Source organism: Armigeres subalbatus, chromosome 3 (assembly GCF_024139115.2).
Source record: "Armigeres subalbatus isolate Guangzhou_Male chromosome 3, GZ_Asu_2, whole genome shotgun sequence".
Taxonomy (NCBI): Eukaryota; Metazoa; Arthropoda; class Insecta; order Diptera; family Culicidae; genus Armigeres; species Armigeres subalbatus.
The window spans coordinates 381,914,098-381,938,531 of NC_085141.1; the positions used below are offsets into that span (position 1 = coordinate 381,914,098).

At 39.9% G+C, this 24,434-nt stretch overlaps 1 protein-coding gene across 1 annotated transcript in view; it reads right to left on the minus strand.

Moving 5' to 3' along the window:
- Positions 1–24,434, minus strand: part of LOC134223783 (uncharacterized) — a 30,011-nt gene that overhangs the window by 3,528 nt on the left and 2,049 nt on the right. The window contains exons 2-5 of the mRNA XM_062702978.1: positions 10,649–10,869; positions 10,241–10,581; positions 9,978–10,166; positions 9,741–9,918 (exon numbers count right to left, since the gene is read on the minus strand). Of these exons, the coding sequence (XP_062558962.1) occupies positions 9,741–9,918; positions 9,978–10,166; positions 10,241–10,581; positions 10,649–10,869 (929 nt within the window). The remainder of the gene's footprint in view (positions 1–9,740; positions 9,919–9,977; positions 10,167–10,240; positions 10,582–10,648; positions 10,870–24,434) is intronic.

Genomic DNA, 24,434 nt, shown 5'->3' on the forward strand with positions numbered 1-24,434 from the left:
CTCTTGAAAGTAAACTTCCGCACCACTTGAAAGACGGCTTCTGAGACGAGGGAGGGAGGCTTCCAAGCATCTCGAATGGAAGATTCCGAGCCTCTTAGAACTACCCAACAAACATTGAAAGCTGAAAAAAACTTATTTCGTTTAAAATAAGCTTCTTCAGCTAAAAACTAGCTTAATCAGCTCAAATTGCTTGTTGGGTAGGCATGAGCATTTTGAAAGGACATTTTTGAGCTTCTTGTTGGCAGGCTTCTAAGCCTCATAGAAGGAGAATTTCGAGACTCTTGAAGAAAAGTTTCCAAGCCTCTTGAAAGGAGGCCTTCGAGCCTCTCCAAAGCAGGCTTCCCAATCTCTTGAATGGAGGCTTCCGAGCCTCGTGGAAGGAGGCTTCTCAGCATTTTGAAAGAATACTTACGAGCCTCTTGAAAGGAGGCTTCCGAGCCTCTTGAAAGGAGGCTTCCGAGCCTCTTGAAAGGAGGCTTCCGAGCCTCTTGAAAGGAGGCTTCCGAGCCTCTTGAAAGGAGGCTTCTGAGCCTCTTGAAAGGAAGCTTCTGAGCCTCTTGAAAGGAGGCTTCCGAGCCTCTTGAAAGGAGGCTTCCGAGCCTCTTGAAAGGAGGCTTCCGAGCCTCTTGAAAGGAGGCTTCCGAGCCTCTTGAAAGGAGGCTTCCGAGCCTCTTGAAAGGAGGCTTCCAGGCCTTTTGAAAGGAGGCTTCCGAGCCTCTTGAAAGGAGGCTCTGAGCCTCTTGAAAGGAGGCTTCCTGAGCCTCTTGAAAGGAGGCTTGAGCCTCTTGAAAGGAGGCTTCCTGAGCCTCTTGAAAGGAGGCTTCCAGGCCTCTTGAAAGGAGGCTGAGCCTCTTGAAAGGAGGCTTCCAAGCCTCTTGAAAGGAGGCTCTGAGCCTCTTGAAAGGAGGCTTCGAGCCTCTTGAAAGGAGGCTTCCAGGCCTCTTGAAAGGAAGCTTCCTGAGCCTCTTGAAAGGAGGCTTCTGAGCCTCTTGAAGGAGGCTTCCTGAGCCTCTTGAAAGGAGGCTTCCGAGCCTCTTGAAAGGAGGCTCTGAGCCTCTTGAAAGGAGGCTTGAGCCTCTTGAAAGGAGGCTTCCTGAGCCTCTTGAAAGGAGGCTCTGAGCCTCTTGAAAGGAGGCTCTGAGCCTCTTGAAAGGAGGCTTCCAGCCTCTTGAAAGGAGGCTTCTGAGCCTCTTGAAAGGAGGCTTCTGAGCCTCTTGAAAGGAGGCTTCTGAGCCTCTTGAAAGGAGGCTTCTGAGGCCTCTTGAAAGGAGGCTTCCAGGCCTCTTGAAAGGAGGCTTCCTGAGCCTCTTGAAAGGAGGCTTCCAGGCCTCTTGAAAGGAGGCTTCCTGAGCCTCTTGAAAGGAGGCTTCCTGAGCCTCTTGAAAGGAGGCTTCCGAGCCTCTTGAAAGGAGGCTTGAGTTCTTGAAAGGAGGCTTCCGAGCCTCTTGAAAGGAGGCTCTGAGCCTCTTGAAAGGAGGCTTCCTGAGCCTCTTGAAAGGAGGCTTCTGAGCCTCTTGAAAGGAGGCTTCCGAGCCTCTTGAAAGGAGGCTTCTGAGCCTCTTGAAAGGAGGCTTCCGAGCCTCTTGAAAGGAGGCTTCTGAGCCTCTTGAAAGGAGGCTTCTGAGCCTCTTGAAAGGAGGCTTCCAGCCTCTTGAAAGGAGGCTTCTGAGCCTCTTGAAAGGAGGCTTCCTGAGCCTCTTGAAAGGAGGCTTCCGAGCCTCTTGAAAGGAGGCTTCCCAGCCTCTTGAAAGGAGGCTTCTGAGCCTCTTGAAAGGAGACTTCCGGGCATCTTCAAAGGAGGCTTCCAGGCCTCTTGAAAGGAGGCTTGAGCCTCTTGAAAGGAGGCTTCTGAGCCTCTTGAAAGGAGGCTTGAGGCCTCTTGAACGGAGGCTTCCGAGCCTCTTGAAAGGAGGCTTCCGGGCCTCTTGAAAGGAGGCTTCCGAGCCTCTTGAAAGGAGGCTTCCAAGCCTCTTGAAAGGAGGCTTCCGAGCCTCTTGAAAGGAGGCTTCCGAGCCTCTTGAAAGGAGGCTTCCGAGCCTCTTGAAAGGAGGCTTCCGAGCCTCTTGAAAGGAGGCTTCCGAGCCTCTTGAAAGGAGGCTTCCGAGCCTCTTGAAAGGAGGCTTCCGAGCCTCTTGAAATGAGGCTTCCGAGCCTCTTGAAAGGAGGCTTCCGAGCCTCTTGAAAGGAGGCTTCCGAGCCTCTTGAAAGGAGGCTTCCGAGCCTCTTGAAAGGAGGCTTCCGAGCCTCTTGAAAGGATGCTTCCGAGCCTCTTGAAAGGAGGCTTCCGAGCCTCTTGAAAGGAGGCTTCCGAGCCTCTTGAAAGGAGCCTTCCGAGCCTCTTGAAAGGAGCCTTCCGAGCCTCTTGAAAGGAGCCTTCCGAGCCTCTTGAAAGGAGGCTTCCGAGCATTTTCCAGCATTTCAATACCCTGCTCAGGCCAAAGATGCCAGGGGATTTATGTGAGGGAAATGGCAGGCCTGTTAGTGACGTTATTCTACAATTTGTGAAACGTGCTGAAGCTTAGGTAGTAAGAACGAAGAAGAGTCGTTTGACCAAAACCCATTATCGGCCGAATGCAACTGGGCCGAACAAACCTATAGACCGTAACCCATCTGGCCGAAAGTCATTTGGCCGAACGGTTCATCCGGCCGAATAGGACATTTGGCCGAATAAGACATTTTGCCGAATAGGTCATTCGAAAAGTGAGAAATGAGGTGTGAAAAGTTGGACGTCTCAATTCTCACTCCTCATTTCTCACTTCTCACTGTAAAAAGTGAGAAGTGAAAAGTGAGTAGTGAGACGTCTCATTTCTCACTTCGCACTACTTACTTCTCACTGTGAAAAGTGAGTAGTGCGAAGTGAGTAGTGACATGTCTCACTAATCACTTCTCATTTCTCACATTTTACAGTGAGCAGTGAGAAATGAGAAGGGAGTAGTGAGACGGCTTACTTCTCACTTCTCACTGTAAAACACTCACAGTGAGAAGTGGGAAATTAGTAGAAAGAAATGAGACGTCTCACTTTTCACACCTTATTTCTCACTTTTCAAATGACCTATTCAGCCAAATGTCTTATTCGGCCAAATGTCCTATTAGGCAAAATGTCCTATTCGGCCAAATGTCTTATTCGGCGAAATGTCCTATTCGGCCAAATGTCCATAAGGCAAAATGTCCTATTCGGCCAAATGTCAAACAAACGTTGTTCGGCCAAATGTCCTATTCGGACAAATATCCTATCCGGCTAAATGACTTTCGGCCTAATAGTCTGTTTGGCCAAACAGGTTTTGGCCAAGGGGCCTTCGGCCATATAGCATACGGCCGAACCGAACGGTACTGTTTAGCAAACGAACAAGTGAGTGTAGTTTCTGAACCTGTGAACCGATTTCAATCAAATTTGGAGCCCATATTCTTTATTCTGTAAAAAGAGGAAGAAAGAGGGAAGTGGGAGAATGAAGAATAGAAAAGGAAGAAACAAGGAAAAGGAGAAGGAAGAGGTAAGAGGAAAGAAGGAAATGCATAGAAGGATAAAGATGGGAGAAGAAGGAAAAATAAAAGAAGAAGTTAGAAGGGGGGTAGTAATATAAACAAAGAAGAAAGGACAGAGGGATGAAGAGGAAACCTATGTATTATTCGACCCGAGAATTGCGATTTTCAACCTATTGTGGTATTCGGCCTAATGGCCTAACACCCAATAGGACGGTGGTAGGTCATTTGGCATAAAGTCGTTTGGCATAACGCCGTTTGGCATAAGGCCGTTTGGCATAAAGGTCGTTTGGCATAATGTCGTTTGGCATAACGGTCGTTTGGTATAATGGCCGTTTGGCATAATGGTCATTTAGCATAATAGTTGTGTAATCATCAATTTCGAAACTTATGCATAATATGTTCAATTATTCATAATGATTGTCACTTTAACATTATAAGAGAGATGTTTTAAATTGATTTTTTCGAATTAAAGTTCAGATTCTATCAAATCACTTGATAGAAGGTACTTCGGTAGACTTTTTATTATCTGCCTATTTCACTCAAAATCTTTTTACCTCTGGATCAGCAGCAAGATCGTCGTTGACTAAAATATACTACAAAATACGAAAAGTCAAATCGCAAAATTGTAAGTGCTCAAGGGCAAAAACAATTTTACACAAAAAAGGCAATAAAAAGCAAATGAAGTTATTTCTGCATGACATATATTCATCTCTTTAAAAACATACTTTGTGTATGCTTTTTCAAATAATTTTTGTCAGGCATAACACAAGGAAGAATATGTATTCCTATTCTCAATATATGCAATATTCAGTTCTATAGGAAAGGGAAGATATAGTTCCTTCTTTCAAAGCACGCAATTTTCGTGGCGAAGGCAAGGGAAGATTTTATTCATTTGTTCAATTAAAGCATTTGCTCGGTTTAAGGCAGAGGAGGATATGAGCCCTTCTTTCAAAAGATGCATCGTCCCGACAGTTACATCAGAGAAGATATGGTTCCATTTTTCAAAGGATACATTTGCCCAGCAGATGGTGAAATACGAAATGCTTCCTTCTTCCAAATCAGTCATTTGCTCGGTTTAATGCGAGAGAAGTTATGATCTCTTCTTTCAGAGGATGGCAGAAGGACCAGTAGAAGGCAAAAGATAATATGGTACCTTCTTCCAATTCAAGCATTTACTCGGTTAGAGGCAAGGGAAGATGAGATTCCTTCATTCAGAGGATGTATTTGCTCGGCAAAAGGAAAAAGACGACATAGTTCCTTTATTCAATTCAGGCATTTGCTCGGTTTAAAGCAAAGGAATATATGATCCCTTCATTCAGAAAATGCATTCGCCCGGCAGAAGTCAAGAGAGGAAATGGTGGCCCCGCTCCTGTACCCCGAATCTGTAATTTTGGAGATAATAATGCCTTCTTTTGATGAACGCATTTGTCCAATATAAGGCAAACAGATGATAATGGTTTAAGGTGTACACAGGTAATAATGCCTTCTCTAGATGAACGCATTTGTCCGATATAAGGTGAACAGAGTTGATAATGCCTTCTTTTAATGAGCGCATTTGCCCGGTATAAGGCAAACGGAGTTGATAATGCCTTCTTTAGATGAACACATTTTCCGGATATAAGGCGAACAGAGTTGGTAATACCTTCTTTTAATGAACGCATTTGCCCGGTATAAGGCGAACATAGAAGATAGTGCCTTCTTTAAAAGAACGCTTTTGTTGGTTGAATGCAAACTGAGATGATAATGCCTTATTCAGATGAATGCATTTGCCCTAAATGAAGCGAACATAGTTGATAATGCCTTTTCTTTTCCACCAACTTTTATTTGACAACAACTTTTTCTACCCTTTTATTTGAAATTCTCACCCCTGCTTAAACAGTCTTCGAAGGTAGTATATGATATGTAATGGGAGTTTTTGGACCGAGAACTATTCGTTCTATGCTGTTTTCAAACAGTTCGAGTTTAATTAAACGAATCGCAACACGGTGAACCCTGTAAAAGGATCGAAAAAAGAGTAAGGATCAACGATAAAAAATCTCGTAAAAAATTTGTAATTTACTCAACTGGAGTCGCCCTAATATTGAATAAGTCGTAAAATAAGTATTAATCAATCACATTATATTATAAATAATTTTCCATTTTTCCATAAATTTTCACTGAAATAAACTATATACTTCAAGACAAAATTTTCAAAACGACTTATCTGCTTTTGTAAACAAAGATTCAAACGACGATTTTACGAATCTGATGGCTCTCCCACGCAAACCAAAATCTCCAATAGATAGGTGAAGGTTTCCGCTACCTGTTGATGGTGTTGGTTTGCGTGGGAGAGCTATCAGATTCGTCAAATCGTCATTTGAATCTTTGTTTAAAAAAGCAGATAAGTCGTTTTGAAAATTTTGTCTTGACTTGAAATCAGGACTACTGGGGGTACAATGGCTCATTCTGGGTAGTGTCCCACTCGGGGTGATGGCATTCGGGGTAATGGCGTTCTGGGTAGTGGCCTTTGGGGTAATGGCATTATGGGTAATGGATATATAGATAGCGTCATAGAGTCGAAATGGTTCCTTCTTCAATTCAGGAATTTGCTTGGTTTAAGACACGTGAAGATATTTCCTTTCTTTCCATCGGTACATTTGCTCGGCAGACGACAACAGACGTTATGATTTCTTCCTTTAATTGCCCTTACATGAAACACACCAATGTCAATTTAATTGAATGCTGATCTATCTTGCTGGAAGGTGCGTCAGCATATCAAATGGTCCCGTTTTAGAAGGAAGGAAGCTTTTTCATTGTCACGCCGTACAATTCTGTTCCCAATTATCATGTATTGCCCATATGAAGGAAACCACGTAACTGAATGGCTCAACAAATCTTACTTATTCATTATACAGCTAAAAAAATTATGCCAAACGACCATTATGCCAAACGACCATTATGCCAAACGGCCGTTATGCCAAACGACCATTATGCCAAATGACTTTATGCCAAACGACCATTATGCCAAACGGCAGTATGCCAAATGACTTTATGCCAAACGGGGTACAATCAATAGGACACAAAGACAAACCGGGTCTGGGTCATATGGCATAAAGTCATTTTGCAGAACGCCATTTGGCATAAGGCCATTTGGCATAACGGACATTTGGCATAATTTTGAACTACAAGAAAAGACTGGGTCATTTGGCATAATTTCAAACTGTGAAAGCGAAAGGGATATTTCATGTATTGTTAAGCGTAGATAAAGTAGGTCGAGGCTGTTTTCTGATAAATTCAGACTGATGGTAGACATTTTCCGGAAGAACAAAATAACAAAACGGCAGAATTGCTTCCGTTTTTTTTAAATAGGGATTACATCCACCATTGCTTCAATCCGGGCATGCGCCTTAAGACCGGATCACACAACCATTGCCTTAATCCGGGCAAGTGCCTAACTTTAAAAACTCAAGCAATACACTTGTCGTAGACGAGTTACTAAAACCAATTAAGTCACATATGAGTTACTGCAACCATATCAATCTGAATTGTGCTACTCGGGGAAGAGATCACATCTACCATTGATTTATTCCCGTCAAGTGCCTCCTCATAAAGAAGGAGTCACATCCACCATCGCCATAATCCGGGCAGGGCCTACTTTTAAAGAAGGGATCACATCCACCATTGTCACAATTCGGGCTACACACCTACTTTTAAAGAAGAAATTACATCCACCATTACTTCAATCCGGGCAAGCGCCTACTTTTGAAAAATGAATCACATCCACCATTGCCTCAATCCGGGAAAGCGCCTTCTTTTAAAGAAAAAATCACATCCTCCATTGTCATAATCCAGACAAGCGCCTACTTTTAAAGAAGGGATCACATCCACCATTGCCTGAATCCGACCACACGCCTACTTTTAAAGAATATATTACATCCACAAATGCTCTAATCCGGGCATGCGCCTACTTTTGCATTGCATTGCAAATGCATTCTTTCCACGAGAGGATAATGTCTTTTTAATATTGTTATCGACGGGTGTTATATTTATTATTCCGGGGTGTTTCCCGCACCACTTAGTCACCATTTAGCGAACGCAAAGAAAAATTATGCCAAATGTCCGTTATACCAAAAGAACCTCACTTTTGATGCTGGTCAAAATTATGCCAAATGTCCGTTATGCCAAATGACCTTATGCCAAATGACTTTATGCCAAATGACTTTAAGCCAAACGGCCTGCTCCCAGACAAACCGGTACAGCCTACCTATTAAAAAATTTATCACGGTTCACACATCGAGTTGCATCTACGTATCGATCCATCAGGATCTCAGTCTAAGTCTGCCCATTTGCGTTTGGTGCTACAATTAGGCATTTGATTTGCATAATTTACTTCTCAATTCCAAGTAAAGCCGGGCACATAAAGCTAGTCTTTGATGAAAACCCTGGATCTTGAAAATCGACCGATGCATTACAGAGAGCAGGTCTGTATGACATTTTTCACCGAAAACGGTGTCAATAAACAAAGAGGTAAGTAACTGAGCAGCGCGTAGGATTACCAATCCGAAGATGGCTAGTTCGATTCTTGGTCCGGTCCAGGATGTTTTCGGGTGGGAATCATTCTTGACCTCCTGAGCATAGTGTATCCATTGTACTCGCCACACAAGATCCATACTTGTGCATTGGCGGGCATAAAAAGCTTTCAAATAATAACTGTGGAAATGCTAATAGAACAATAACTTGAAAAGAAGTCCAACTTCCAGTTGGAATGTTGAGCAAGAAGAAGAAGAAGAAGAAGAAGAAGAAGAAGAAGAAGAAGAAGAAGAAGAACTGCAGAGCCTCTTCAAAGGCACCTACCGAATTTCAGAACCTCCGACTCATAGGAGATTAGTAGAGCATATATTTTGGCAGGAATTCAAGCATCTATTGAAAAGGAAGAACTGAACTGAAATATGTTTTGGATGGCCTAGGGTGTACTCAAATACAGCATGATTGGTATCACATATCGAGTCGTCAAGTATCTAAGCAACTGTTGAGAGAGTTTTGATAGATGCCGAAAACATTTTGGAGATAGTCACTGCCTGGTTCCTATGACCTAAATTTCAAAACGTTTCGCAAGTTCCGCAAGTTCTCCGACATGCAGAATATTTTCGCAAAATCGTCTGATATCTTTAATTGAACTTAGCAGGATAGCCGTGGCCCCGGGACCCCACAAATCTTATGTACCAAAACCAACCTTTTTTGTACATTTTGGGACCCCCACAAGCTGTCAGCCCGGGGCCCCCTTCCGGCTTCCGGCCCTGGCTGCAGTAGTACATTATGCGGAAAATCTATCGGTACATTATGCGGAATCAAACGGAGCAATAATAATTTGATACGTCAAAATACAAACCATGTGAAAACAGCATTGATTATCTTGATAAACTGCTAAATATCTTCAAAATACTTTACTAAATTTTCGCCTGTGCTCCAACAGTTGTGGTAGTGTTCCTATAGTTGCGAGTCCCGTAAGAAAACAAAAGTATTCGCAACTATAGGAACAGAAATTGAAAAATACCGCAACTATTGAAACAATGTACCAATGAATAGAGTTGCGAATAGAATGAATAGAATGCGATGGAAGCATTTTTCCATTAAAATAGATGGGGAAAACTATCGATTATTTATCCAAGGTAAGTAAAATGAGTATTTGAATAATTCTGGGAAAATGAATAATATTGGAACGTGTTTATTTCCTCCACTATTGGATTATTTACCCTATATGGATCAGACATATTAAAAGAATTATGATCAGTACCCCTGCTCGTTGAACCAAAAGCGAAAGAAGAGGCAATCTCAGTGAAAGAATGGAGGACGTCTGCATTAAATTGACGATGTTTTATCAGATGACCAGAAATAGTTTGTGTTTAAAGTTTCTGTGCACTAATAATTCTATATGCTATTGAAATCATCGACAAACTTTCTGTGATGCTGTATCCAGCTTTTTACGAACTCAAATGCTACCACAATCAAGTTCAGTTTTTGGTAGGGTGGAAACAGTTTGAAGTTTGGCTTGGCAAAAACGATAAATTTCCGAGTCGAGTCAAGTACGAGACACTGAAGACGGCCTTACTTTTGAGGTCGAAATACGTATCTGTCAAGATACAATTAAGTGAGTGGAATTCAATGGGATTGTATAAACTCGTCTTATGACAGGTGAAAACATTCCACTAAAAAGCTCAAAATAATTTTCTTATCAATAAATTTCCATCATCATAATGATTAATCACCCGCATACTTACAGCTCTTTTCTGTGGTGTACGTATGTGGAATATTCAGAACTATCCGAAATCTCGTAGCAACTATCCATGGCTGTTAATAGGTGATGTCGACGTTTTAAGGTCCCTCGCAGGATAATCAAGTTCACAAACACACTTAGTACTAGTCCACTGAAAATGGTGCAGAGCGCAACCAATTTATCTAAAACGATTCATATTATGAAAGTGGTAAAATCCGTTGAATGAACTTTGCCCTCTTACCATTGAAGTACATCGTGAATAGTACAGAAACCACCCATAAAATGCATCCCCCTAAAGCTAAATACACAACATTTCGGCTGTCTATTTTTTGATAGTTGCTCAGACCCGTGCACAAGGCGTACAAGTTGGCTGCCGCATACAATACATAAGCTGCACCAATGAGGACGTACACAATTGTGGAGTAGAATGCTGAAAGAAAGAAAAAGTGAACAGAAAAAAACTTTCAAACCACAATCCATAATCACAAATGATGCGCGACCAACCTTCATTAAACTCCGTCAGCGCAGCCTCCAATAGCAGCGCGGTAAACAGCAACGCCGCGTGAATCAGAATCAACCGTCCAAACACCGTTTGGAAGCTCGATTCGAAAGCATACAGGAGGACCGTCAAGGACAGAACCAACAGTGCCGATCCAATGATCATCTTATCGACCCAATCGAACGGATCCGGGAATACAATCGCGTCGCAAACGTGCGCCACCAAGACCGAACTGCCAGTCTCCTCCAGGCAAAAGTCCTTGTACATCAGCAGCTGCTCGGTGGTAGACACCATGAGGGACCCATTTTGGATGACCGTGAACATTGCGCCATCGTTGAACACCAGGCTAGATAGAAGATGAGTGAAATGATTATTCGAAATGCTGAATGATATTTAATTTGGGGCGGTCTTACTGTTTTCCTATACAATGTCCATCGATGGTGAGGTTGTGCTTAAGGTACGGTCCGAATCTGTAACAGGATCGATCGTAAAAGTGCAACTCGCGGCTCACGACCGGTAGCCGTGCTGGACGCAGGGGAAAGCGGCACTTGCTGATGCTTTCGTGCAGGAACGATTGTCCCATGGGACAGCATTTTTTCACTGTCAGCGCTTCGAGCGCATTGATCCGTTTAGGCTGGAAAATGAATGGAAGCAAAAATATAGAATTACCGGTGATATGGGAACAAATTGATTACTAAAACGTTTTTATTTTTAAGCTAGTGATGATACAATCCTCAGTGGATTGAAACTCGTTATCGACAAACATGCATAACGAATTTACTATTGTATTTTACTTCGAACCTTGTTGCATTCTAATTGGATGAACGGAATTGCACGAAAAATAATATTGTATCTTTCATAGTCTTCTGAATACCCGAAAACAAATGGCCAATGACCTTAACAACAATGCTCCTACAATATGGTTAGCTAGGTGAATATTGGAGAGTGTGCAGAAAATAATCAGCATGTCAGAACCTCCACAGATTGAGAAGTGTAGTAGTTTGTGCAAAGTAGGAGTGCAAGACGTTGTGAAGATCACTTCCAGTTGAGGTGCATATGCACTATGGGGAATCAGGCGGCCGAAAATAAAAAAATCGACTTTCTCTGATTCGTAATTCAAGTTGACCTACTAAATGCTAATGCTTTGGAGCATTAAACCCCAACATATCAGCACTCTAAGCCATATGGTTATCAAGATATAGGCATTAGAGCCAGACACTTTTTAGTTCTTGAAAAATCAATGCATTATTCAACTGTCAATATCTTCGTTTCTGAAAGCTTGTTTCATGGACTTGCGAAGAACGGGTTAGTTATGGGAAAATAGGTAGTGAAACATCCGAAAATGACCCGAAGAAAAAATTATTTTTTTTTCATACAAAAAGTTCCATACAAAAAAAGTTTCTCAAAGTTTCGCTTAGCGACTACCACTACGACTTTCTTTGGACCTTCCAGAAGGCATTAAAACAAATTCCAGCTGCTTATGGCTGCAAATCTGCGATTCCGATCACTTTTCCGAAAAAAAAGTCATTAATTTTGAAACATTAAATGTAATTATTCTCATAATACACGGCAGACTGTGATGGGCTGGATACAAATCCCATGCGTATGACAAAAGAGCATCAAGAACAGTGGAAATAGAGATAGCAGATAACACGAAAAGTGTAGTAGGCTTCGTGGTAGGCCGTGTACACGATAGCTTATGCAGCTATATGATACTCCATTTGGCGTAGGCTCACCAAGAGGAGGCAACTCATTATCTATCAAATATCAAGCAAATAAATATGAAAAAAAAAACAATATACTCTTGAGGGTTACGAAAATACTCTAGGCTTCATTTGAAATTATTTCATAAAAAGTAAAATTTTGATATTAATTAAAATCCAATATGTGAATACAAGAAGCAAAAATGTCTGTACCTAAGGACATCTTTCGATAATTATAGGTGAAATAAATAAACAGAACATTTATGAATGTCTATCTGCATAGTGAGCTGTGGTTGCGAAGGTAAATCGTGTGAAGTGTTTGTACTTATTATTTGGTGAATCATGAATTATAGGCAACTCATTGAAGTATTTAGAGCTCACGAGGGACGTCAGGTAGATCGCGTTGAAAAAGCTTTGGAATATATCTGCCAAAGCTTCGCTGTGGATAAACAAAAAAAGAGTCAACTCCATACAAAATTGAAAAATCTGCATTTGAAATTTGAAAAAAATGGCAGGCCGCATCCCGGTCCAAAATTTACTTTGACTCATATAATGAGAAATGGCTTGACACAGAATTTGAATTAGAAGAATTTTATCATGCTGAGCCAGAGCCAGTGGCTTCAGCATCTCGTGGAAGGCCATAAAAAAAAACACTAGCACTTAAAAAAAAGTCGGACTCATCATGCCAGGAAAGCCTCAAGAAAAGAAAATTTACATGACGTTTTCATTCGTGCTATGAACTCGTCGGATCCTTTGATAAGCTCCCTCAACTTAGGTAAGCGACTTCAAAATAAATCTAATCTGGAATATCCAGAAGATGTTCAAAGTTTTTTAGTAACTGAAACTTCTTGCAATACAACAGATTCGAGTACAGAAAAATATACCATAGCAGATATTTTAATCGATCTTGAAGAAATAAATGATGATTTTGTTGAGGATGTTCATGTACATAATGAATAAATAAATGTTGTTGCAGTATACTTATATATCTTGAAGCTTTTATTACATGGAGTTCGTTTAGCTTTAATAGAGCTTTATATTGTATTCCCTTTACTTGTTTTACGGGTTAAGAGCCTGAACCAATCTGAAAAATCCTACAAAGACAATCTGTTACGTATGTAGATGCAATGGCCTGTATTTGACGGAGTCCTTGTGCAACTTAGAACATCTGTACAACTCAATTCACATAAAAACAGTATACAATTTTCTAGTTTGAACTCTACAGGTCTGCGCTGCAATAAAATACACATCTATAGACTGCTGTGTACATGAGACATTCGTAGATAAAAGGGATATATTCCATAGAGATCAAAGGTCTGTATTCCAGGGAGTTTGGAGGCCTTAGAAGTAATAACGACCTGCAAAACAAGTATTTCACATCTTTTAGACAATAATCTACGATATAAGTGTGAAATATTGCAGAAATGAAATGAAAATATTTTCGGCCACCTACTTGTATGGAGCCGCCCCATAGTGATTTGGTGGAGATTTTGGGCAAAATAGTCTCGCTGAAGTATTGCGTAATCACTGGCCAGGAATATCGACGGTTGCACAGAGCTTTGATTTTAGTAGGTTGGGTTTGGAGCACTACCTTTGTTACCTTCTGGGTTAAGACGGAGCTAATCAATGCATTGTTTAATACTACGAATGCGGAACAGCATGCGGGCTATTACTTCGAAGTCATATCTGTAATGGGAGCTACATCCAGTGGATAGGGACCCTTGGACCAACAACCTATCGTTCCCGAAACATTTTTTTTAAACAGACGGAGAAAGAATATGTTCTGATTTAACGGGAGAGCAGGATAACAATTTGATAAGAAGTTACAACTATTTTTTTTATAATTAGTGACAACAGTGACCACTTATAGCCAATTTGATGATTGCCAGCGATCTAATATATTGTTGTGTTTTCAGCCCACTTGAGACAATACGATGAATTTGCTGTTTGGTTGGTTGCAATTTTACTTACCGCTGAATAGAAGCAGCATGCAAACAAAAGCAGAAAATCAAATACAATTTTAAAAGGAACCTCGGCACACCCTTCTCAAGTCGTAAATTTCCCATTAATTTATATTAGACTATCATCAATTTTCAAGTAAGCCCAGCTGATTACGATGGAGTTTTGGCAAAATAATATCGCTATCATTGGCTTTTGTTCATTATTTGTATCCGACATGGGGAAGGGTCATTTGGCCGAAAGGGTCGTTTGGCCGAAAGGGTCATTTGGCCGAAAGGGTCGTTCGGCCGAAAAGGTCATTTGGCCGAAAGGGTTCATTTGTCCGAGAGCGTCATTTGGCCGAAAGGGTCATTTGGCCGATAGGGCCATTTGGCCAAAATGGTCATTTGGCCGAAAGGGTCATTAGGCCGAATAGGACATTTGGCCGAATAGGTCATTTGAAAAGTGAGAAATTAGGAGTAAAAAGAGAGACGTTTAAATTCTCATTCCTCATTTCTCATTTCTCATTGTAAAAAATGAGGAGCGCGAAGTGAGTAGTAAGACGTCTCACTACTCACTTCGCGCTTTTCATTTTTTACATGCGAGTGAGAAGTGAGACGTCTCACTACTCACTTCGTGCTCCTCATTTTTAAACAGTGAGAAGTGAGAAGCGCGAAGTGAGTGAGAAGCGCGACCCTTTCGGCTAAATGACTTTCGGCCAGATGGGTTTCGGCCTAATGGTTTGTTCGACCTAGTGGCATTCGGCCAAATGGCTTTATGGGTTTAAGTACTGGTAATGGGTTTAAGTTTAACAAGCCTTCCCCCATATTTATATATTGTTGCCATTGTTGTTTCACCAAATTTCCATTACAAATAATTTTTTCCATCGTACGGCTTTGGCAGGTTTTGTTCTATTATTGTCAGGGGGTGTTTGACCTCCAAATTTTATGAAATATGGCCACCATATTCTTTGTTATGCAAAGAATATTTAGGCCAAATTTGAGCATAATCAGTCATAAAAACCCCTCTGACGATAATAGAACAAAACCTACCAAAGCCGTATTTTCCACTATCAGAACGATGGAAATAATTATGTCAAAGCCGTCATTCCCCCTATTTGGGTTTCTTCATAATGAATAAAAAAAACTTTATTTTTCACAAGTTTGTATATAGTTCATCCAGGATTGTCGCAGGTTCAACATAATCGAGTTATTTTCGTCAGGTTATCGTTAGGATTGTTGTTTGATGTTTGATTTTCTCCTGCTGCTATGAATCAAAATCGAAAGCCGCTATTCGGAAAAATAGCAAGCCGCTGCAAATTCGCTTGAAAAATCTTGAAAATAAGCGCTACAGTGTATTTTAATCATAAGACCTACGTTGTCTGTGCTCTGGATTCACATTGACCCCAAATTGAAATTGTTATACCTTTTTTATTGTTTGACCAATTTTGATTTTTTGGCCTGTTTCGAAAGACAATTTAATCATCTGTCAGGACGTTACCTAAGATTGGCCATAGGTGGGTGTGTAGCTCGCATGGATTTTTTTTTCAAAGGGTACAAAAATAGTGATAATTTCTGTTTATCTACTACCGAAAAAGGTGAACCAGTCAAGGGCTAAAAACCTCTTCAATAAAGAATTTTAAAAAATGCTTATCTACTTATGTATATCTGAAAATCATAACAAATTTGAACTGCATATTTTCGAAAAGGTTATGCAGGAAGGTATGTGCTTTGACATGAGGCATTTGTTAGTTTAAAACATGGTCGCTAGATGGTGGTATATATGAAGTAATTATTTTAGACTATTACGATATATGAAATTTTCCACATTGTAAATATTCCTATCGCACAAATTAGAAATTTGTAAAAATGATATCTTTAGCAATTTGCACCTAGAATACAGATCTCGGCGAGTTTAACCAAACTACCAAAAATTAGGAAAAACGGTTGAAAACTTAAAAAATTGCAGCCTTTCCAAGTGGCCTGGGGTCATATTGACCCCAAAGCACAGACAAAAGGTTAAATTGATTGAAGTACCGCGAAATTGCATCAAACATTCTATTGTCTGACTCGTAATACATTTTTTGTAAAAATGAAGTTTATTCACATTTCTCACTGTATATTGCAAGTTACTGGGTTAAACTATCTTTGGTACTCTTTTAATTATGTTTAATTAAATATTGATTGTAGAGGATGTCCGTCCAGTCATAGACAAGAGCATATGGGATTGTAAAATCGTTTATTCTTCAGCATGACGGGTGGTTGAAATCCGATACATTTCGAAATAATAAAATCTGTATATATCTGGCATGTACAAAATTGCTCGACTCTTATATGAATATTCCATAGAGCCTTACAATTCATGGATCAAATAGGTCCGAGCCCATCGACAAATGAAGAAAAAAAAACCCTTACAATTCTGCTTTCTTGTTATACAATACCTAAAACCGAAACTTACGTGTTTGTTCGTAGAAAAATCTAGCAAGTTTCTATACGCCAAGATTTAAAAATATCTCATGTTCTTATTTGGTATGGTAAGAAAACCTACTTCCACTACTTTGGTATACGAATACGTAGTCAAAAGAGACCTAGAAAACTGCCCATTTTTTAAAGCAAAGAGGAGAGTAGTATTTTTACTTAAACAAAAAAAAACAGAAAGTTTTATCCGAGACACGACCGCCAATTGGACGTAGGATTACATAAGGTGTATGCATATTGTGATTTGCAACAAAATGACAACTTTCGTGATCATTTTCCAAGGCTCTCATAGGTTTGTAAAATAACGTAGTACAAATAGCACGTGCTATCAAAGTATTCGCCGCCAGAATCTACCATGGGGCGGCCAAATTTTCAAGAAATAACAAAATAGCTTTTTTCTGGACGTATGTTTTTCTTAGGCGACTATCTGCCGCGATTTTTCCTTGCGGATAAAAATAAGCGGAGGAGTAGATTTTTTTATGAGCGGTGCAATACTCAATTTTAAAATTCTTCTTATGTTTATTGACGCTGATCTAAGACTGCTGTGACCGCTTTCGAAATCATCGTTGTGGGTTTTCTGTATGAATAAATATGAGAGAATGAAAATATGTGTTTTCTCCAGACGTCAAAATTATCTGCGTTTGTGTTTTCCAATTTAAAAAAAAATCATTCAATTTGTGTAGTATATAATGGTGGTCTGAAAGAGGATTGATTCATTTCCAATAATGCGCCTTTCCAACCACTAAAGCAGCAAAACCAGTCATAATCTTGTGCTAAACTGCTTCTGATGCCAAAGTCAGCAACTCGATGATTTGCCGCTGAAACGCGATGAACGCCACCCAAGCAAACATTTTCTGCAGCGTCATCTTGCGGCCGCTGCTGTGCGGCCGTCGTGTCTGCTCTCCGTGAAGTTATGATTGAAATGAGGATTAGAGTCAAGCCCGTGCGTTGCACCATTTTGATGTCAGTGCTTGCGATGCATGTACGGGATTGGTTGATTAGCCCTTTTATATCAGTGCTGAACGAAATCCAATTTTCTATAATTTAGCGCCTTTGACCCATGGTTTTTTAATAGTTGGGCATAATCTTGAAGACTTCGACGACAAATTGATATTAAAATCTTCTAAATCGGTTGAAATACTGCGCATAGTTTTTGCCCGTACCCGTAAGTCTCCCCACCTTCCCTTACTGTTAAATATAGCGCTCGAGGGAGCGATTAGGAGAGCTGGTGTGAGCGGTACCATAATCACAAGATCGCAAATGCTCCTGGGATTTGCGGACGATATCGATATTATCGGGATTGATCGCCGTGCCGTGGAAGAGGCTTTTATGCCTTTTTAGAGGGAGACATCGAGGATTGGACTCACGATCAGTACCAGCAAAACGAAGTACACTGTCGCTGGCAATCAACGTGGGTTCATTAGTAGTGCTGGTAGCGAAATGGTGCTGGATTTTTTCAAAGTAAATTATCATTGAACTTATTCTTCGTTACCGCATGACATTTGTTTATTTACATTAGAAAATAATCTTCAATTGAGTTCCAATGTTTTCTACCTCTTTAATGTCCAATTGAGTGGAACTCAATCCGCCATTACCAGTCGCAAATAACTGGATAGATTACAAAGCGCATTATCCATTTCGGAAAAAAAGATAACAGCCGTTTGGATACGCGTGCAAACCTTAAGCTTAAGGCCTAAGCTCTAGAGAATTCAACTGAAAATAAAAAATTGTTGAACGCTCATCGAATTCTATTCTATTGACCACAATTAGCATAAACGATTAAAAAACTGGCCGCTCTCAAGGAGGTTAAGGCCTTATACTTCAGGGAATTATTGTATGAACAGGGATGTAATAAATTTTGAAGGAATATCCATTATTACTATGTCGGAAAGGACAAGCCTTTTCTGATTATTCGTAAAAAATAGAGAACGATCCGTTGTGTTTATTATTTTACTTGTCCGAGAGGTGCTTATAAAACGAAAAGATGATGGTTCAATGTATTTTAACGACGAGGGACAAAATGTTGGGCAGGAACACAACTTTTAGTTCTAGTTTGAGTTCATCACCGTGAAATTTATTTATTGAATTTGATTGGCTTTCTCGGTGACATTTGAATTAAAATAGATTTTATTTTTACGTGACACGTTTCGGCTTACTTCTCTTTAGTCATCATCAGACGTTATTCGCTAATGCAACCATTTCCCATCCTCGGTCAAACTATTGTGGTCATACCGTCATAGTTTGACCGAGGATGGGAAATGGTCGCATTAGCGAATAACGTCTGACGATGGTTGAAGAGAAGTAAGCTGAAACGCGTAACGTAAAAAAATGCTATTTTAATTCAAACGTCACCGAGAAAAGCCAATCAAATTTTGTTCAAAGATCATTAATCTTTTTAGTGAAACAGATTTGTTTGGAACTGTAATTTTAGCAGTAATTTTATTAATTTCATAATGTTATTGATTCGTAGTATGGAATAATTTGAACCGGTGCCAACGAAAGTGGTACATAAACAATTTTTGTTGATTTTGAGTTTTTCACACCAATTGCTTCTGTGAGCAAAAGTCTAGTAAGGGAATAACGAAAAAGTGATTTTTGACAACTAAATCTGGAGATATGCACTTTTCAATTTCTGGTATATATCACAATGGCAATTTCGTTGCCAGGAAAAGGTTAGTTAGGTATACAAAGTTCAAATTGGTTCAGTGACATTGGTACTTATCGAACAATAACTCCTTTTAACTAATTTAACGCACTGTGTGTGTTGTAGAAACGTGTGGCGAATACACAGCGATAGTATCTCCTAGGCAATAAACAACTTATAGTTAGTCTCAATATTATTGTTCAATTAAACGCACCTTACCAATAAATTCAAGTTTTTTAAGATTTCTACATATTATCACTGGCAAATTATCAATATTTTCTCAAATTTGTAAGTTGCTGCAAATTTGCGCTCTATGCAATATAAACTCGAAAAATAGTCGCGTATCATCATACTTTTACAGTTTTTTATATCTTATCTACTATCGCTCTGCACATCTTTTATTACTTCTGACCACTCGACCAACACGATCGTTTTAGCAACAGCCTGTTCAGTCGGGAGCTTGCTATGTGACGTAACAAATTCAATAATAACTCTGAGTGGTTGAATCTAAGTCAATACTGAAGCCCCCTCCCCCCTTTCACCAAATAAAATTTTCTCTGATTTATCGGATCATGATATCTTTTTTAAAGAAATCTTATTTTATTACTGATGACAGGCATTGTGATGTCATAATATGGTGCGATACGTTGATCTGCATAGCATTTCTGACAATGACAAAACCATCATTGAACCATTTCGCACAAAAGAGCTAGAAATAATAGTGAACTTGTGTTTACACAACCATTTTTCAGAACCCCTTCCAAACAAATTTCTTTTCCTTAAAATCTGAAAAAACCATTTCTGGGATTCTGGGAACTCCGCTACCAGCGATTTTTTCTGCAGGAATTGTGGGGAAAAACCCTTCCAAGAATTCTGAAAAATTCCATCTCAAAGAATTTCGAGGAAATGCTGCTATGAGAATTTCGGAGATTTTTTTTTCTTTATTTCTGTAACAAATCTGAGGAATTCTGGCAAATTCATTCTCCAGTAAAATAGGGAAACTCGTATAACACGAATACAGGGTTATGACGTTGGACAACGTCTTACCCGAAGATACTGGGTGTCAAATCCGAATCTAAAATTGGGGACCGTCACGAAATCATGTAAGATTTGAACGTTAGTATAGCCTTTATCTTGTGATGGATTTTCGAGATGTATATATCAATCGATCCCACAACTCTCCAGCAATTTCATTTGAAACTTTTGATTATTTACGATAAACTATTGATAATTTCAATTCTCGTCCTACCCAGTAAAAATTTCAGAACCAACCAATCCCATTCATGCATTCCCTACACGGAAATCAGAATGATGTAAGATACGGGTCTTGTGACCCACCGTTTAATTTTTTTCCGGGTATAAAAAGGCCCATGAATTGCGCTCGCGCTTCTTTTGTACGGTGATCCATGTTGAGTGGTCATGGAGAGCGGGAACGGAGAGCGCATAGAACGATGGCATTGGTAGCGTTCCTAGCATCGAAGAGGGTGGTTTCTGCATCTGTAGCGAGTGGCTATTGTCGGCATCAGCGGCACTGCAGTGAAATTTTCTTGCATGGTTCTGGATCTGGTTTCGTTGCATGAACAAAAAATTGTTCTTTTTTTCAGGGCCACCTTTTTATACAAGGGTTGTGTGTGAAGAATGTTGTTCAAAGTGCAAATTAACCGCTGGCGACGCCAGAAAGTTGCCGTCCGTAGCAAAATCACAAGAAAAAGAGGCATGTCGGAGGGAGATGTGGCAGCCAAGTAAAATTTTCTCAAGAAATTTATTTGGTTTTATTGCAGTTTGTGATGTGGTAGGTATTGAAAATAAATTGATACTCAGGATCACAATTTTGTGGAAGCGAAGGTTTTACCGAAACGTTTTTTTTAAGTGCAAATTATAATCACTTGGCGACAGCAGAATGTTGCCGTCGGTAATAAAATCACGAGCGCCTGACTAGAATAGGTTCTTTTCAATCAATTCGAACAATAAGTGAAAATCAAGTCCGTAATATCCCTTTTCCAGTGATTATTGTTGCACTGAAAAGGGCCTTTTGGTTTAATAGATCAGTTCTAATCCGCTTCATTTCCTCAGTTACACCATACTAAATGTAACTCAGATGCTGTTGGTATGTGATCAGATCGATCTGTGATCAGATTGATCTACGATCGGAATTTGTGAAGGAAGATCAATTTAATTGTGACGTGAATATTCCACAATCCACAACATGTTTGATCAAATGTGTCTCAGATGCTCATACTTTAGCCATACTCATATTTTAACTAACAAAACAATAATCCCGAGCAGCACAAGTCAGACAAAAGTGGTCGCAGCAACTTAATTGGGACTAAATCTGGTCACATATTAGCTACTAGGGATACGTTAGTAAACACTAAAATCATAACCATAATATACTACAATGCGTATTGTGTTACAATAATATCTTTACGTTGTCCAACGTCTGTCTTGTGTCTTGGGATTCTGGGGAATCCCTTCCGAGAAGTTCTGAGGATTTATCCCTTCAGATATTATGGAGAATTCTTCCTCTAAGGATTTTTGGGAACTTTTGATTCCTGCAGACTGTCTTTTTTCTTGAATTCTGAACAAGTTCTACTTCAGGAATTCTAGAAAATTCCTGCTCATTGAATTCGTGGAAACGGTTTTTTCATCTTCATAAATTCGGGGGAATTCAATCCTCAGAAGCCCCAAGAAGGACGTATCCTATTAGGAACTATGGGGATTTTTTGCTACAAAAGATCTAATAACTGGTCGCAGTGGCACACCCGAACAGGAAAAAAGGAATTATTCCACCAGAAAAAATTAAAGAACTGCAGCCTGCCCTACCACCTCCGAAATTTTCTCCTTTAAAAACTATGCACGCTTAAAATCAATAACACAGAGATATGTTTGCTTCACACAAAACGGACCTAATGCAGAACATCCCCTAGATGAGCGACAGTTACACAGCCACAAAAATAGCTCGTGTGGTTTTATTGACGCTTGGATTTCAATATTTTCAACAGTATTTGGTTCCTCATGAAACAAGGAATCTGTACAAACGTTTACATGTTGAAAAGGACCGTTATCACGACCGTACAAGGCATTTTTGTGCCTGTGTATTTGTCGCTCATCTAGGGGATGTTCTGCATTAGGTCCGTTTTGTGTGAAGCAAACACATCTCCGTGTTATTGATTTTAAGCGTGTGGGAAATTCCTCTTCCAAGATTCTTTCAACAGAAATTGCCTGAAATATGGGAGATTTTGGGATTGTCCCTCCAAAAGATCAAGGCAATTCCTCTCCCAAGAATTTTGAGAAATCCATCCCCAGAAATTAAAAGGAATGCCTCCTTCAGGAATTTGGAGAAATTTCTCCTACGATGATCCTGGCGAATTACTCAGCTCAGATATTCTAGATAATTCTTCTATCCGATAACTCTTAGGAATTTCTCCCTGACGAATTATAAGGAAATTTTCTCCTATGAATAATAGGGAATTCCTCCTACAGGACTTCTTAGAATTTCCTTCCACAAAAATTCATGTGAAATTCTTATCCAGGAATTCTAATGGTGGGGTTTTTTTCTCCCAGATTTTTTATTCATTCCAAGAGTTCCTTATTTAGGGGTTTTAGGGATTCCCATATACAGAAGCTCTGAGGAATGAATAATACGTGTCTTAGAATATCTGGATGAGAAACTCCTAGAAAATATCCGTAATCAGTACCTGAATATTTCTGTAGGATTTTCACGTATGTCCTGCTGTGAGAGACTTTTTTCGCAAGCTGTCATGGCAAAGTACTGATTCGGGAGGCTATACCTCCTCCTGTGCGATCCTCAACACAAAACGAGCGAGAACAAAGCGTAAATAATCACTTCTTGGTGGGGACTGCCTATCCGATTTTGTTTTTTCGCACTTGTATACAAGTTTGATACATTTGTTATCATGGATTTTTATGATTCGAAGCAGTTTTTGCCTTTCTTTTATCGTTGTTCATTATGTATTGAGAGCGATTTCTGCAAACCCTGGTCCTGCTACAATATTTATTAAGTTTATTGCGATAAGAGCATGTGAAATGCAAATATTGGTGCCTTTCTCGTGCAAAAAATACTAAAAAATATGAGTAAGTGCTTGCGCATAGAAAATAGTATTTTGGCCATAACTTCTGATCCCAATGGGACAGGATTCTCAGTCGAATGGAATTTGTTGCGAGTAATTCGGCCAATGCTAAGTTCCAAAAAGTGTGTCTACAAAATTTTGTACACATACACACAAACAGACATCACCTCAATTCGTCGAGCTGAGTCGATTGGTATATAACACTATGGGTCTCCGAGCCTTCTATCAAAAGTTTGGTTTTGGAGTGATCATATAGCCTTTACTTAGTATACGAGAAAGGCAAAATGGTATTGTTCGTCACCCACCGACGAAATGTTTAAAGGATAATTTTGAACCGCGCCAATCTGAGCCACCGCCGCTGTTAGAAAATTGCGCATAAGTCTATGATGGGCTTCACCAAAAATAATCGATTATTTAAAGCTCTGTTTGGGTGTTACTTCTTCTGTAACTCCAAGGAAATACTTTTTAAATTCCTGGATAAGGTGGCCGGGTTCGATTCCTGGTCCAGTCTAGAAAATTTTCGGGTTGGAAATTTTCTCGACTTCCCTGAGCATAAAAGTATCATCGTGCTAGCCTAATTATATACGAATGCAAAAATGGCAATTTTGCTTAGAAACCTCGCAGTTAATAACCGTGCATGTGCTAAATGAACACTAAGCTGCGAGGCGGCAATGCCTCAGGGGGGTTGTAATACCAATAAGGAGAAAGGAATATCTGTAAAAAGAACTCATGTCCTAAGCTGGAGTTTCCTTCTGGAGTAGAATAACTGTACGTAGAATAATTGAAGAATACCTTCCTCTGAATTCCAAGAGAAGAAACTTCCCTGATTTCCTGGGGGAGAATTTTATGAAAATTTTTGAAGCAGAAATTTTCCAGAATTCTCGGAAGTAAAATACCGTCCAGAACTAAAGAATTAATTTCGCCGAATTCCTGGGCAAGAATTTCCACAGAAATGGAAGAATGTCCGAGAGTATCTGAGTATCGTGTGGCAATTGTTGTAAGAGGTATTCCAAAATTCCTGAACAAGAACTCTCGAGAACAGGGCTCTTGGAAAAAAATCCTGCAATCCTAAAAATATATTTTAGCAAGAATTCCTGGAGGTGGAATTCCCACAATTCCACTTGGTGGAATAACCGAGAATTCTTGGCGACTTAATTCCTTATTATTTTCTAGAGCGATCCGAGCTCATGCGGGAGGATTTCCTCAGAATTCAAAAAGGAGGCATTTCTCACAATTTCTGAATCTGGAAATCCTCCGATATTCATGGGGAAGGTTTCTCAAAACACCGTGGAAAGGAATTATCATAAACTCATAGAAGAGGGAAGATCCGAAAGCAGTGGTTGGTT